The sequence below is a fragment of the Rhincodon typus genome, chromosome 14 (genome assembly GCF_021869965.1).
Source record: "Rhincodon typus isolate 14 chromosome 14, sRhiTyp1.1, whole genome shotgun sequence".
In the NCBI taxonomy this organism is placed as follows: Eukaryota; Metazoa; Chordata; class Chondrichthyes; order Orectolobiformes; family Rhincodontidae; genus Rhincodon; species Rhincodon typus.
The window spans coordinates 37,104,274-37,119,357 of NC_063345.1; the positions used below are offsets into that span (position 1 = coordinate 37,104,274).

Here is a 15,084-nt window from a genome sequence, read left to right on the forward strand (position 1 = left end):
CCTTCTGCGCTTCATGATCCTAAATGTTAAAATAGGAATGTATGACTTACAGCACTGTAGAGGTGCTTGTCTGGAAGGTCTAAATGTAAAAGCCTTGTTCTTTGTGCTGGACAGGTGAATAACATCAGTCTGCAGGAGGTGCGGCATGAAGAGGCTGTGGCTGCTCTCAAGAATACTTCAGATATGGTTTATTTGAAAGTTGCTAAACCTGGTGGCAGTCACCTCAATGACATATATGCCCCTCCTGACTATGCAAGCAGTAAGTTAACAATGTTATCTTACTCAGTGACATTATTTATTATGTGGCGATTGTGTAATAGTTCAATCAGGTTAATTTTGTCCTCATTTTGAAACTGGGAGATAATGACTCACCTAGGTATTTTCTGCAGCTTGTCCCTCCGTACAGCAAATTGCACACATTGTTCTCAGAGATTCCATATAGAGACTACTACCTGATATAAACCGGATGTACTTTTCATGGTAGTGTCCTCCATGTCTTGATATATTTCTGCCTTGCTTGGATCACATTGTTGATCTGGCCAGCTCTCTGACCTGACATTGTCCAGAGTATGTCATTATTACTGTGATCAGTCTGAAATTTTAGTAATTCTTGCTATTTTCCAGAGGGGATGGCAGGGGTGGTGGTGGGTGGGGGTTGGAGGGGGGAAGTGGTGGTGGGTGGGTGGGTGGGTGGTGTGGGGAGGTAGAAAAGTTTTCCTCTGCAAGGCAATAGTGAGGTTATTTCTAGAGATCAGGGCGTAAGTCCATTTCCAAGTTTTCAAAAAGAACACTTTAATGTCCCAATACATTCTAGCCCTGGGCATCTTAAAAAAACAATTCTGGCTAGCATGTTATGTTTAGCTTTGAGTAGTTGCTTCTAACTAATTGCATTTATCATTCTGATGCAGCATTTTCTGCCCTGACTGATAATCATGTGAATTCTGGTATGAGTTATATGGGTGGTGTTGAGAATAAACCAACGTATCCGTTGCCAGCAATCACTTCAGGGCGATATTCTCCAGTCCCTCGGCATGTGATGGGAGATGAAGACTTCACAAGGTTAGTTTCTACTGCTATATTGCAACAGAATGCTGGGCTATCACATTAAGATGAAAAAATTTTATGTGTCAACTATAAATTTTTCTTAGGACACAGATATAGGAAGCTCTGACTATTTGGCAGTTCTCATGATTGAAGGGAGATCATGTGTGAACAAAATCTGATTTATCATCTGAAGAAATGAGGACCTTGGACAATGGAAACTAAATAAACATTATGGATTTAGATTTCAGCTTTGGATGTGGTATATCACACAAAGCTTGATTGTCAACGTTGAAAGACATGGAATGGAATAAATTACTGAACTTAGCCTAACTCAGCATGGAAAAATGATAAACTAGTTGATTCAGAGAACAGTGCTTATGAAGTAATGCAAAAAGCTGGTGACTGGCTGACAGGGTACATCTGCACCACTGTTAGAGAGGGAATGATTGGAGGATGAATGCTGTCGTGCTAAGAGAGGTAATCAGCTTTGTGCTCCACTGTGTCACTGTCATTTGCTCAAGGCAGTTCCTCAGCAATCCAAGGAATGCATTGCAGGGTAGATTTCTGAACTGCTATAGGATTCTGCAGTGTCCTTTTAAACTATACAAGCTTAGATTGTTGCAAATATGATTTGTGTCTAAGCCTCCACTGAAGCATTCAAACACTGAGTAGCTCTATTTGAACTATAATGGAAGGTGTGACATTAGTCATCAGATGCTGCTTTATGGTTGGCTCCACAGTTATGCTGAGGGAGTTGGCCACCACATTCACCTTGGAAGGAATGGCATTCAAGTTCTGTGCAGAGTTCACGTTGGACTTGGATAAATATGTGAATATATTATAGCCAAATTTGTTGATGACAAAAATAGGTAGGAAGGCAAGCGGTGAGGACAGCACAAAGTGTCTGCAGAGGGTTAGAGACAGATAAGTGAATAGGCAAATGGACTACAATGTAGGAAAATGTGAGGTCATGCACTTTGGCAGGAAGAATAGAAGAGCTGAATATTATTTAAATAGAGAAAGACTGCAGAGAGCTACAGCACATAGGCATTTGTAAGTCCTCGTGCATGAATCACAGAAAAATAGCCTGCAGGTTCAGCAGGTAATAGGGAAGGCAAGTGGACTGTTGACCTTTATTTCAAAGAAATGAAGTATAAAACTTGGAAAGTCTTCCTAAAACTATTCAAGGCATTAGTTATCCTAGAATACTGTGAACTGTTTTGGTTCCTGTATCTGATGAAAGCATACTAGAATTGGATGCAGTTTAGAGAAGGATCACTATGCTGATACCAGATATGGAGAGATTTTCTTATGAAGAGAGGTTGTGTTGGTTGAGTCTGTACTGACCGGAGTTTGTAAGAATGAAATGTGACCTTATTGAAACACACAGGACTCTTGGGATTGACAGGGTAGATGTGGAGTGGTTGTTTACCCTTGTGGAAGAGTCCGGGATTAGAGGACATAATCTCAGAGTAATGGATCAACCAGTTAGGGCAGAAATTAGGAAAACATATTTCTTTCAGACAGTAATGAATCTGTGGAATCCTTTACCTTAGAGGGCTGTAAAGGTTAGGTTAAGTATATTCAACGTTAAACCAGACAATTTTTTATCAGTAAGGGAATCAAGGATATTGGGGAAAAGGCTGGAAAGTGGAGTTGAGGATTATCAGATCAGCCACGATTGCATTGAATGGCAGAGCAAACTCATTAGACAGAATAGCCTGCTTCTGCTGCATTGTCTTATGGTCTTCTTATGGTCCTCCATGCTCCTTAACAGTGACCACTGGCTTTCAAACAACCTTGCCAATACAACAAGTATTTCATTGGGTGTACATTTCAGTCTTTTAAGGTCAGCTGCTCCATTGAATTTATCATCTGAGTCCTCCGCAGCAAACTCATGTGATCTCACCCTCTGCCAAACTGGAACCTGTGCTGCATTGTTCTTCTGGCCTGGCTTCAGGCCACTTCTGCCTGGTGTTTCATCATGTGCCGATTGCATTTCTAAGCTACACTAAATTACACAGGATTCCCACAACTCTAAACCCTAAGTCTGAGAGTGTGAAAGCAAAAGACATTGGTTTTTCATCATCAGACTCTTTCTCTTCTGTTTCTTGCTTGACCATCACTGCCTGGCAAGATCTTGAGTATCAGAAAGGACAAACGCACAAAGGTACAGTTGCTAGGTGTTGAGAGGGGTAAAGCAAGAAGTGTGTGTTTAGATGACCTACAGCTTGTAAATCAAAGAGATTGTCAGAGATTTGCAAAACTTATAGAGTAATTTGTAAATTATTTGCAACCGATCTTCTTTAAATCTGCATTGCCATTCCATCCTTCCCATGTCAATCCTATAATGTTATGCCAAACTATTCATTTCTCTTATATCATACCAGCTCATCCTTTATCCTACTTCTTCTTCCTCCTAAGCCATCAATAACCCCCATTTCACACCTCACTAGCATTTTCTAACCCCTTTCACCTCCCCACGCTGTCCATTCCAACTCCAAATACCTCCCATGCAATCGAAGCCAACGCTTTCCTATACATCCTATTCTTTTCTATGCCTCCCTCTCATGTAGTCCAGTCTTCCCTTTGTCTTTCCCTGAAATTCGTTATTCCAGGTACTGTCCTCACTACTTTTCCTCCCATGTCTTCCCACCTATGCTACAACGTGTAACTGAGGCCAGTGAGCAGCAATAGCTGGAGTAGTGGAGACCCAATAACCAAGGCTGTGGGCCTGAAGCGAGGTAACCAATGATAAGAAGCAATGAAAGGTGGGGTCCAGTAATCAAAAACAACCTATGCAGACAGATGAAAACTTTTATTTTGATAGGTTATGGGATAAAAGGGAAATGGATATGAGGTGGAGGATCAGGTATGAGCATAGTGCTATCTCCAATGATTTCTGCTCTGCTGCAGAGCATGGTCTTAGGCAAGGTCACCGTGGTGTTGAGTACTGTTCCTTCCATCAGTGTAAAAATTTACATCATGTCTGTGCCCCACCAATTATTACCTGTGAATGTGTAACACTTTGTCCTGTCATAGAGATAGGGAAATATGTCAGTGAGTGTGGCACAACGTGCTTGGATGATGTGCCTATCATGATTGAATAGCTGCCAATGTGTGAAAGCTGTGTGGTTAGGGTGTGTGATTTGTAGTGATGCCAAGTATGGAAGGGCGAGGTGAAGTTATGAATGAAGAATGAGTCATTGTTACTTTTAAAAAAAAAGTTAGTAGATGCATGAAGAGTTAGTGGCAAATTGAGCAGTGTGTGAGGCTAATGGAGCTATTGGCAAAATATTGTATTTTAAGATGCATTCACGATTTTGGCCACTCATGTAGTCATTGTATTTCTTGTAGCATAACATCCAGGCACACGGATCACTGCAACAAAGGCACCAATGAATATTAGTTCCCACTACCTATCGCTCTGCAGGGCCTTCTGGTACCTTGTGTACGAAGGCCTTCTTTCCTTCTGCACACCTCTTGCATAAAGGCTTCCAGTGCTGCAGAGAATCTTGGAGCTTGCTGTCTGCCATTTGTCTATCTTTTCCAAGCCAAATGTGCTTTTAGAATGATTTTCAGCATTTGCTTCACTCAATGGATGTCCTCTTCATAATATAAAGCCTTATAGCGCAGATCAGTTTAAGTTCATGCTAGCCTTTTGTAATTTCTGTTACCTTCTTCTTAGGCCTGTATTCTCTCAACAGTGTATTTAATCAGTTGCTCTCTATACTCATTTAAATCAGCAGGCAATACAAAGTTTGCATTTTTACACATCAACAATGACTAAAAATAAATGAAATTTTCAGCTGTTTCCTGACGTCAACAGCCTCTATTTACACATCTACTGGAGATATTAAAATCAGTAACTATATCTGTGCTAATATATTTCTCTAACCTGATCTCTGTATTGTACTGAATATCTCTACCTCTTTGGACCAGTGTATTTGTTGTTCTCATGACTGTGCTGTAGGATTGGATTGCAGTCCACCTGTAGGTGGAGTGATTGATTTTGCAGCAACCAATTGTATTGCAAAAATTAAAATCAAGGAATTCAGGGTGTGGATTGAAAATCGTAGCTATCATGGCTCAAGACTTTCAACATCGACAGGCTAAGTGAGTACTGCAATATTCTATGGTAGTTTTTAGAACAATGATAAATTACATGGTGCTTGGAAATATAATAAAGGTGGAAAACATTTACTATCAGAGAACTGTTAATTTGCACCTTCATCAAAGTATTTCCTGGTTATTTAGCAGGCTGCAAATCCCTTTACTTTGGGCATTACACTGTACAGAAAGCAGCAAAGCACAGAGCCTACATAGCAATCATTTCAATTTAGCACAGTTTTCTCACAGGCCCTCTGTAGGATTTAAATACCTGACAACTGTACTGTGTAACATTTAAATGTTTAAGTGTTAGTACTGAAGTGGAAGGAGTGCAATTATAAGTTGAAACTTGTTGATTTAATCCTGTATAACTTGAAAGTCCACATTTCTAGTATCCTGTGGAATTTCAGGCAACCACCCTTGAAAATCATATTGATGTATTGTAAAATCCTAGAAGAGTGATCAGAGATGACACGTCAAAACCATAAACTGTAGAAAGGGACTATTGGAACTCCCAATAAAGTAGCACTGCCCTAGTGTTTCCCTGATTTTAGGGTAACTTTTTCAAGGCCTTGCACCATTGGTGAGGCCTTGGACACATCCAGAAAATATTAGAATATTGTTGCCTGGCTAGCTGTGCTTTGCTGTTTGGTTTTATGATACATTCCTGGGATTTTTATTTTTGTAATGCACATTTTCCAACATTCACTGGCTGTAGGATAAAAATGTTCTTATATGGCCAATGTCCTGATATGGGACTCAAATTTAAGCTTTTAACTTTGAAGCAAGAGTATTATGACTAAACTAGCTTAATATTTGAAGAAATCTTGATTGCTTCAGGAGGGGGAGAGAGTCAATACATTAGTGTGAGATAGAACAATTTCTCATTCAGCACTGTTATTGGAAAACTGTTTAATAATTGTGCCAATTCAAAAGTGCTCAGCATTTGAGATTTATTGCCTGCATTGAGAGTGCTCCATAAGGAGGAAGTGTTTTAAGTTTTGAAAAATATATTTTACTTGAAGAACTCCAAGCACTGGTAGTAGAATTACCAGTGACTGGATGTTATGGTTTTATGGTTCTTGTAATTTTAAATATCAGTTCCAGTCTTGCTAATGTACTGTGCCTTTAAACCAACACCACTTCTCTTAGCAATCACAACTTCAGGTTGGTCTTCGTTCCTTGATTTTAATGAGTGTAATCTGATAATTACCCAAATTTTCTGATAATTTAGTAGATCCTGAATTGGGGGGGGGGGGGGGGGACGGAGGGGAGGAGTGCATAAGTCAGTGAAGTGTTTGATTGTTTTCTGTATTGTGCATCATAGAACTTACATGTCAGAAAAGTGCCTTTTGGCCTGACTGGTGCATTCTGGTTCTTACTGAAGAGATTTTCCTTCAGCCAGATACAGTTGTTATTCCAGCATTGACTGAATGTGTAGATGGGACTGTGCAGAATCCCCATTATGGCATACTGCAAAAGAATTGCACAGGACCATTCTATGGCTGGAACCCTTTGAAAATTTCAATTTAAAAGCAGAGACTTGAGGGTTCTAACAAAATTAAGTAAAATAGTTACTCAGGCAAAGTTAAACATTAAATACATAGTCTAACTCATCAATAGCTTTTTAAACAGACCCTGTACTTTCCTTCCATGCTCACAACTAAACCTCCTATAGACTCCTTGTGTCCCCAGACCCTGAACTAACACCTCTCCCCAGGGGCCTGACCCACCTACCTCCTTGAGGAGACAATGCAGACTTGACAAGATCTTCACTGCACCAGCTGCACACACCACTCTCCCATGGGTGCAATGGGAGCTGATCCCTCAAATCCTAGGCTCCAGCAGCTGGCTGCTGTGAAAAGGGGATGTGGTTCACCTGACAGTTCTGTATTACAGAAGAATTGTCAGTACAGTATAGAAATACAGTTCTGCATTTGAGGGGGCATGAGCAGACTTTCAAAAAAAATGCAGAGCTCCCTTCATTCGTTCAGGAATGAAAGTGAAGTGGCAGTCTGTATGAGGATCCTCTGTTTCACAGGAGTCTCCTCATCTAAGCCTTTTAGCATATTCTTCTAATTCTCTTGTACTGTCATAGGAACACAAGTGCTTACAGACCTATTGATTATTTAACTTCAACATTTGTTTTAAAAAAAACAAGACAATTCTGGCTGTAAATTCAGTGGCTGTCTGGGGAGGAATCCTGACATGTACAGTGTGAAAGGTTTAGAGGGTGAATAATGCTTAAAATGCATCCAGGATAACTTTAAGCCAGTACATAGTATATGCTACAAGAGAAAGGGTGGTCCTGGACTTAGACCTAATTTTAAGTAATGAAGCCAGGCAAGCAGTTGAAGTCTCAGTGGGGGAAGCATTTTACAGACAGCAACTATAAGTCTGTTAGATTCAAGATTGTTCTGGAAAAGGACAAGGATGGGCCTAAAATCAAAGTTCTAAACTTGTGGGAGGTGGGGGATAATGCTGATTTAAATATGATTTCACCATAGTGGACTAGGAGCAGATACTTTTAACTAAATCTGCATCAAATCAGTGGGTTGCATTCAAGAAATAGGGAGAGTACTCTGGCTATTGAAGGTAAACAAGATTAGATAAAAACAGAAAGGTAGGCTTATGGTAGATACCAAGGGCTCAAAACAGCAGAAACCCTAGGAGTGCAGCATAGGTTATGGGGAACTTAAAGGAAGTTAGGAGACCAAAAAGGGTCTGGAAGAAAAAAAAAAGTCAAGGAAAATCCTAAGTTTCTTTGCAAGTTTGCTAGGAGTAAGAGGATAACTAGGATAAGAGTGGGGCCCATTAAGGACCACAGTGGTAATTTGTGCTTGAGTTGGAGGTGGCAAGTAGGGTTCTAAATTAATACTTTCTGGCAGTTTGCACAAGTGAGAGGGATTATGTTGGTACAGAAATCGGGGAGAAGGACAATGATTTAGTTAAAGAAATTAGCGTAGACAGTGAGGTAGGTTCTGAATGTTCTGACAGGCTTAAAAGTAGATAGACTGGGGGGGCTGAATAAAGTGTATCTCAGGCTGTTGAATGGGGCAAAGGAAGAAATAGTGGGGATGCAGCAAATAATTTTCAAATCCTCTCTGGCCATAGGAGAGGTGTTAGAGGACTGGAGGACAGCTAATATGGTACCATTATTCAAGAAGGGAGCAAGTGATAAGCCAGTAAACCACAGGCCCGTCAGTCTAACCTCAGTGGTGGGGAAACTATTGGAAGCAATTTGGAGGGTCATAACTAATTTACACTTGAAGAGGCAGGATTAACCAAGAATAGTCAGATAGTTTTATTAAGGGGCAGCCAACTTGATCATGGGTGGCATGGTGGCTCAGTGGCTAGTACTGGTGCCTCACAATGCCAGGGACCCAGGTTTGATTCCAACCTCGGGCAACTGTGTCTCGAGTTTGCACATTCTCCGTTTGTGTGGGCTTCCTGCCACAGTCCAAATGTGTGCAAGCTAGGTGGATTTGCCATGCCATGCCCATAGTGTCCAGGGGTGTGTAGGTTAGGTGCATTAGCAACAGGAAATGCAGGGTTACAGGGATAGGGAAAGGGGACGGTCTGGGTGGGATTTTCTGCAGAGGGTTGGTGTGGATTTGTTGGGCCAAATGGCCTATTTCCACATTGTAGGGATTCCATGAATTTTTAAAGGTGTCAATAAAGGCAATGTATTTGATGTAGTCTACTTAGACTTCAGGGCTTTTGATAAAGTCACACATTGGAGACTGATAGCAAAAAGGTGAGAACTCATGGGATCTCCAAGGAAATTTAGTTAATTGGATCCAGAGTTGGGTGAGTGACTGGCAAAGAGGGTATTGTCAAGAGGTGTTCTTGTGACTGGAAGTCTGTATCCAGTGGGCTTCTGCAATTATATATGAATGACTTACACTTAAAAAGTAGAGTTGATCAATAAGTTTGTGGATGATATAAAAGTTGGTGGAATAATAAATCAAGAGAATAGTCTTTAGATGATGGAAGGATATACTTGGACTGAACAGTGGCAAATGGAATTCAGTCCAGATAGAAGTGGGAGGTGATGCCTTGTTTGTCCTGCCCAAGTGCAAGAGAATGCAAGAAGGAGGCTATGTCCCTGGGAAGCACTGAGAATCAAGGACACCTTGGCACACATCTTCTAGCCCCTTAAGGTAATAGGACAGTTAGATAAAGTTGTTAAGAAATCATTTATCCTTATTAGCCCAGACACAGTTTAAGAGCAGGGAGGTGATGCTGGTACTGTATAAAAATGTTAGTTAGGTCACAGCTGGAGTGTTGTTTTCAGTTCTGGAATCCACATTATAGGAGGGATGTGATAGCACTGGAGAGGAGATTTAGCAAGCCTTGGCTAGAGAGTTATTATGAAGAGACATTGAATAGACTGGTGGTGTTTTCCTTGAAACAGGAAATGGAGTGGGGACGTGTATACAATTAATGAAGTGCACAGATAGGAAAGACAAAGGAATATTTCCCTTTTGGAGGGAAAAATGACTGGGGTCATAGATTTAAGGTTAGGGCAAGATGTTTAGAGGAAAGACTTTTTCACTCAGTGGTAGGAATCTGAAACTCACTGTCTGTAAGGATGGTAGAGGCAGAAACCTTCAGAATATTTAATTAGTATTTAGATGTGCACTTGCAATACAAATGTTTACAGTTCAAGTGGTCAAAAATAGGCGTTTGCTTTTGACTGGCATAGACTCAGCCTTTTTCTGTGCCGTAGATCCATTTCTATGACCTGGAGGTGCCAAGGGAACAAACAGTAACTCTTCATGGGGAGATAGGCAAGTCAAAACAAACTGACCCTTTTGTGGCTCTAGTGATAACCACCCCACACCCCACCAACAGAAAGCTATGTTCTGCAGATATTTGTGTTCTTCCCTTTCAGAATACACAAACAGGTGTTAAGTAGATGTTACAACCTAGTCTGGGGGCACTAGTGGGTGAACATATTTGCTGGGAAGGATCCTGGTCCTGCAGGTAAGACGAAAGGTAGTCTATTTCTTTGCTGAAGCCAGACAAGAAGTGAAACTGCAGGTGAAAGGAAACAAGACAAACCTTCCAACTGACTTATTAAACCAAGCATTCAATAGAAGTCACTTGCCTACCAACAGTGGCACACTATCACCCAGTGTAACGCCAAAACATCCATTATCTACTCTTCAGTAGAGTCAGTCTGATCTGTATATTTTTTTTTTGTTTCTTTTATTTCTGATCTGTGCTTCTTCTCACATTTAGTAACTAGTAAATTCCTCTTTTGTTAACTCAAAGCCTGGTTAAATTGGCTCCTTTTAAAACAAATATTTGGTCTGAGAGAAAGGCATCCATGAGTTATCCATTAACTTTATTGCAAACAACTGAGGAGGCAAGTGAATAAAGAAAGCAAGCCATTTCATCCTTCACCAGGGCACTTAGTTTGGGGTATCTCATCAAAAATAGTAGTAAGTTAGGAATCTCACTCAGGAATTGATCACAATAGTGATCATCTAGCTTCCTCTTAGATATATCTATGCTATTTGCCTCAGCTACTCAGTATTATAGCATGTTCCAGTTCTTCACTATGAATAAGACAATTACAGGCATTTAGGGATATTTTTGCTTAGCTCCTCCAATGTGTAGTTTGGTTTACACTGACAGAATGCCAAGAGTTCAGTGGCTGGGGCTGAGGGGGAAGTGGAATATACCTGGTTAGTTCCTTGGAGGATGCATTAAAGCCTCAATAACTTGTGCCCGAATTCTCCAACAAGGAATGAGGCTGGGGGAGGACATTGAATCATATTGGAAGTGCTGTGTTAAGTCCCTGATGTCTGGAGAAAAGTACTAGGTCCTCCTGATGGAGGGGAATGTGGGAAGCAATATCAACAGCCCAGGATAGATTGTTTTACATGTAATGAATACTTAAAAACACAACTTATGCAAACTGCTTTTGCAGTTAACTTGGAGACAGATTCAAACCAAGATCCTTCACTAGTTAAAATATATAATGAGCAGTGAGGCACATAGAAGTGGAAGCGGCTCAGTGGTTAGCACTGCTGCCTCAGCACCAGGAACCCAGGTTTGGTTGGCTGAGGCTGGAATCATCTATGTGGAGTTTGCACATTCTCCCCACATCTGCAGGGGTTTCCTCCAGGTGCTGCAGTTTCCTCCCACGTGCAGGCTGGGTGGATTATCCATGCTAAATTGCCTGTAGTGTTCAGGGATGTGTAGATTATAGGGGGACTGGTCTGGGTGGGATGCTCGGAGGGTCAGTGTGGACTTGTTGGGCCAAAGCTTGTTTCCACACTGTAGAGATTCTGTGATCTAGGAGTCAGATGGAATTCTTGCCATCACATGGAAGTTTGGTTGGAATAGGGGAACAGGAAGCAGAGGGGAGTAGCGTGGAGCTGAGATTCACTCATGAGTATAGGAGTTGAGGAGACAATCAGAATGAGCTCTTTCATTATAGGAGCAAGGATAGCCCATTAGATAGTAGTGCCTACACAAGCAGTTAATAAGACATTGGTTGATCTTGTCGTCAGCTTGGCTATTATTCTTCTGTTTGGCCCCCAGATTTTTGCTAGACAAGCAAGTCAAGAGCATATCTAACTCAGCCTGTGGTAAATTTAATGACTTAGCCTCCCCTGCTTTCTAGAAGCAGGAGGGGCGGAAGAATTTTATTCAGTGGGAAAGACACTCACACCGCCACCTTAAAAGGAAGGCCTCATTCTTAAACTGGATCCTCTATGTCTAGTCTTTCCCACAAGATGAAATATCTTGTCAACACCTGTCCAATCAGTTCCTCAAGATCTTTCAGTCACAATGCAAGTTTGAGTAAGACAAAAATGAGCTCAGGATCTTGGAACTTAGCGTTTGTAGAATAAGCAAAAATCTTTGAAGACTAGGTCACTATTCAAGAACACACCATTGACAAGAGTCTGACTGCTGTGGAGTTTTTGGTGGAGAAGAAACTGAACTTTATCTAGTCAAATGTGGTCAGACGACCAACAAAAAAGTGTACTTTGCAGTGGGCCCGGATGTGGAGGACAGCAAGGAGAAAGCCATTCAGGATCCAATCCAACACATGTCAATAGAATGCCCCTAATAGGATCTGTTGTTTGGACCATTTTAGCAGCACTCACTAATGTGCACCTCAGAAGGATCTCCAGGATTATAGTCATCTACTACATGCTGTATACACTTGTACAGCAGAGGGAGGAGACCTTGCCAACTATAGGCCTGCAAGGGCCACATTCCTAACTTGAAGAGGAAAATGGATCAAAGCAGGCTAGAAATTAGATTCCAGTACCTAGTGCCAGGTGTGTGGAGATATGTCAATCTGACAGTCCTTAATTCTCAACAGATAACAAATGACAATGCATTTGAGAAGTCATCAGCTTCAGATCTTACATCCACAGGACCACTACATCGCCAACTGAGATCAATCCACTTGTCTTTCGACATGTCACTCCAGCCTGGTCATCTCTATCACAGAGGTCAATACTCTGCCTTCACCTACACAGTCCCACTGCTTATTCTGTAAGGGATCATACTGTTAACCAGGCAACTATAATAAAACCATCTGCCATACAAGAAAATCATATTTTGCTGGTCTATGTTAGTGATGTATCATTTGATCACCCTTGTGCCTTAATACTATTTCCTTTATGCTTAGTCACTAAATATGTTGCAACTGCAAGTCTGCAGTGTAGAAACAGGCTGCTTACTGATGCCCTGTTGCCCGAGATTACTTTGGCAGCTGCAGTCTGGATGCTTGATGCCTGGGTACCCCAACATGTCAAGGGTCCCCTGTGACTATTTTGGCTGCTGCCAGTACAGGGGTCACTGGCAGAGGTGCTTGGAAGCAGCTGCTCACCGAGTTCAGAGGTGCCCAGAGAGGGCAAGTGAGCACTTCTCCCTCTTGGTGCATGATAGTATCTCCTGAACAAACAGATAAGGACAGGTGCTAGGTAGGGTGTCCAGATGCCTCCTTTACCCTGTTCCTGGGGACTGTTGTATACTGTGGATGGATCGGGGATTGCATTCAGATTCATTCATATGGTGGCCACTGACTAGTCTGCTAAATCTCAATCTCCATGTTTGTCATCAGCCTCACCATGGGAGGAAACCAAGTACTTACACACCTGAGACACTACAGACATTGAAGGGACATGACATTGGCTTAATCATCTGTGCATATCTACACAATGCCTCTGGCAGGTGGACCAGATATTCCCTTGCCTGTCACTATATCTCTAGATAGTTCTGTGTGGCCATTACCACAGGCCCATCATTAAGTTGGGACTCAACATGAGCTTCACCCCAGCAGTCCTCAGTCAGATCCTTAGGCTGTCTCAGCTGCAGTCATCTGCTCTAGTATGTATGTGATGTCCTCACCACATTGAGCACTCAGGTTCTAACCTTGATTGCATCCAAAGTGATGGATTCTGCACTGGTGGTGTGTGGGGGAAAGATGTGGCAATACAACAAGGTTTTGGCATCCTCCCCCTTGGATGGGACTGCAGAGTTGTGGACAATGGAGCAGGCTGTCTTCTAGGTTGCAAACACCTGTAATAGAGAACACAAAGAATTGAGTTCTTATGATTAAAACTCCTTTCTTCCCCTCCCCCTCTAACATACTCCTTTCTGCCCAGTGGTGGACACCAAGTTTGCAGTTTCCTCACTCTCCTCTCTGCACCTCTGCTTTATTGTCACTGATCTTCCAGCCACCCTAATCTTTAGGCAATTGCACAGCCTCTTCCTATGCCAGTCAAATGTCAGGCATTCCTCTGTCTGTCTTAGTGCTTTATCAATATAGGCATTTTTCCACTCTGAAGGGGCAAATGAGTCTTAGCTGGACTAAATAACTAACCCACACAACCCTTTCTCCTTTTGCCCATTTCAGTGTACAGGGGAAGGTGCACCATCAGGACCTGTGCCAGGATGACTAAATTCTATCATTGTTGCAAATATCTCAGAACTACAGGAGACAGATGGTGGTAAGCCCCAGGAACATTTTATTGAATTTTACAGACACTTAGCTTCTGCAGGCCATAGATTCAAGGTTCTTTTGACTAATACCTTTAAATTTGTTGGCTGATATTAGAATATCAAACAATTGATCTCACCTGAGAGGTGAGCATATACTTGGACAACAAAGTATTAGTTTACAGATGCTGGCATTATGAAATAACAGCAGAAAATGCTGAAGACACTCAGTAGGCTGGCAGCTTCCAGGCTTTTGAATAAAACTTGAGATGCACAGTTTTCTTATTCCAATGTTCAACAAATGAACTCTATGCACATCCAACCACTGAGTGGGCATCTACAGTGACTAAGAACATTGAACCCATGAAAGGATCTACATAGTCAATGCACAAGTGAGACCGGGTCTACCTGGCCAGTCCCACAAGTGTCAGGGGAGCTGCTGACAGCAATTTTTGTCCTTGGTTGCACTCTGGGAACTGCTTCACTAATGTGGCTATGACTGCATCCAAGCCTGGCCACCAGACAGAATTTCACTAATATCTTAGTTTTGAAATCCAGTGGCAGTACCACCTCAAGTCCCTCTGTTCAGGATATGTCCCAAGTGTGGACATACAGGTGCCTTCACTCAAGTGCCAGTCAGACTGGCAAATGTGTCTACTTCCAACAGAATACCCTGCAACTCATGCTCCACTTGCTACATTTTCCAATAATAAAGCCAATTGTAGTGCTTGTTTGAAGTTCATTTGAGCTTCAGCTAGTAGACATTTTTGCATGGTTCTCATTAATCACATAACCAATTTCTTAACATCGAGTTGAATCAAAGTCACATGTCTCTCCCAGTCATCTTAACTGAGTCAAAACTCCCAATATGGCTTTCCCTGGTTCTTAAGTTACTTAGTGAAAAACAACCAAATCTCAAAGTTAGAGGCAGCTTGGGGTCATAACATTCCTTAACTA

At 41.7% G+C, this 15,084-nt stretch overlaps 1 protein-coding gene and 1 long non-coding RNA gene across 4 annotated transcripts in view; one reads left to right on the forward strand and one right to left on the reverse strand.

Moving 5' to 3' along the window:
• Positions 1-13,666, reverse strand: part of LOC125484787 — a 39,196-nt gene extending 25,530 nt beyond the window's left edge. The window contains exon 1 of one of the 2 annotated variants that reach the window (XR_007263603.1): positions 13,561-13,666. This is a non-coding gene — a long non-coding RNA (uncharacterized LOC125484787). Of the gene's footprint in view, positions 1-50; positions 141-13,560 lie in introns of those variants that run through there. The other variant, XR_007263604.1, reaches the window with a different exon arrangement.
• dlg3 (discs, large homolog 3 (Drosophila)) overlaps positions 1-15,084 on the forward strand; it is a 474,567-nt gene that overhangs the window by 281,661 nt on the left and 177,822 nt on the right. Inside the window, exons 10-11 of one of the 2 annotated variants that reach the window (XM_048604865.1) lie at positions 115-259; positions 909-1,059. In XM_048604865.1, coding sequence (XP_048460822.1) covers positions 115-259; positions 909-1,059 — 296 coding nt within the window. Of the gene's footprint in view, positions 1-114; positions 260-908; positions 1,060-5,117; positions 5,161-15,084 lie in introns of those variants that run through there. The other variant, XM_048604866.1, reaches the window with a different exon arrangement.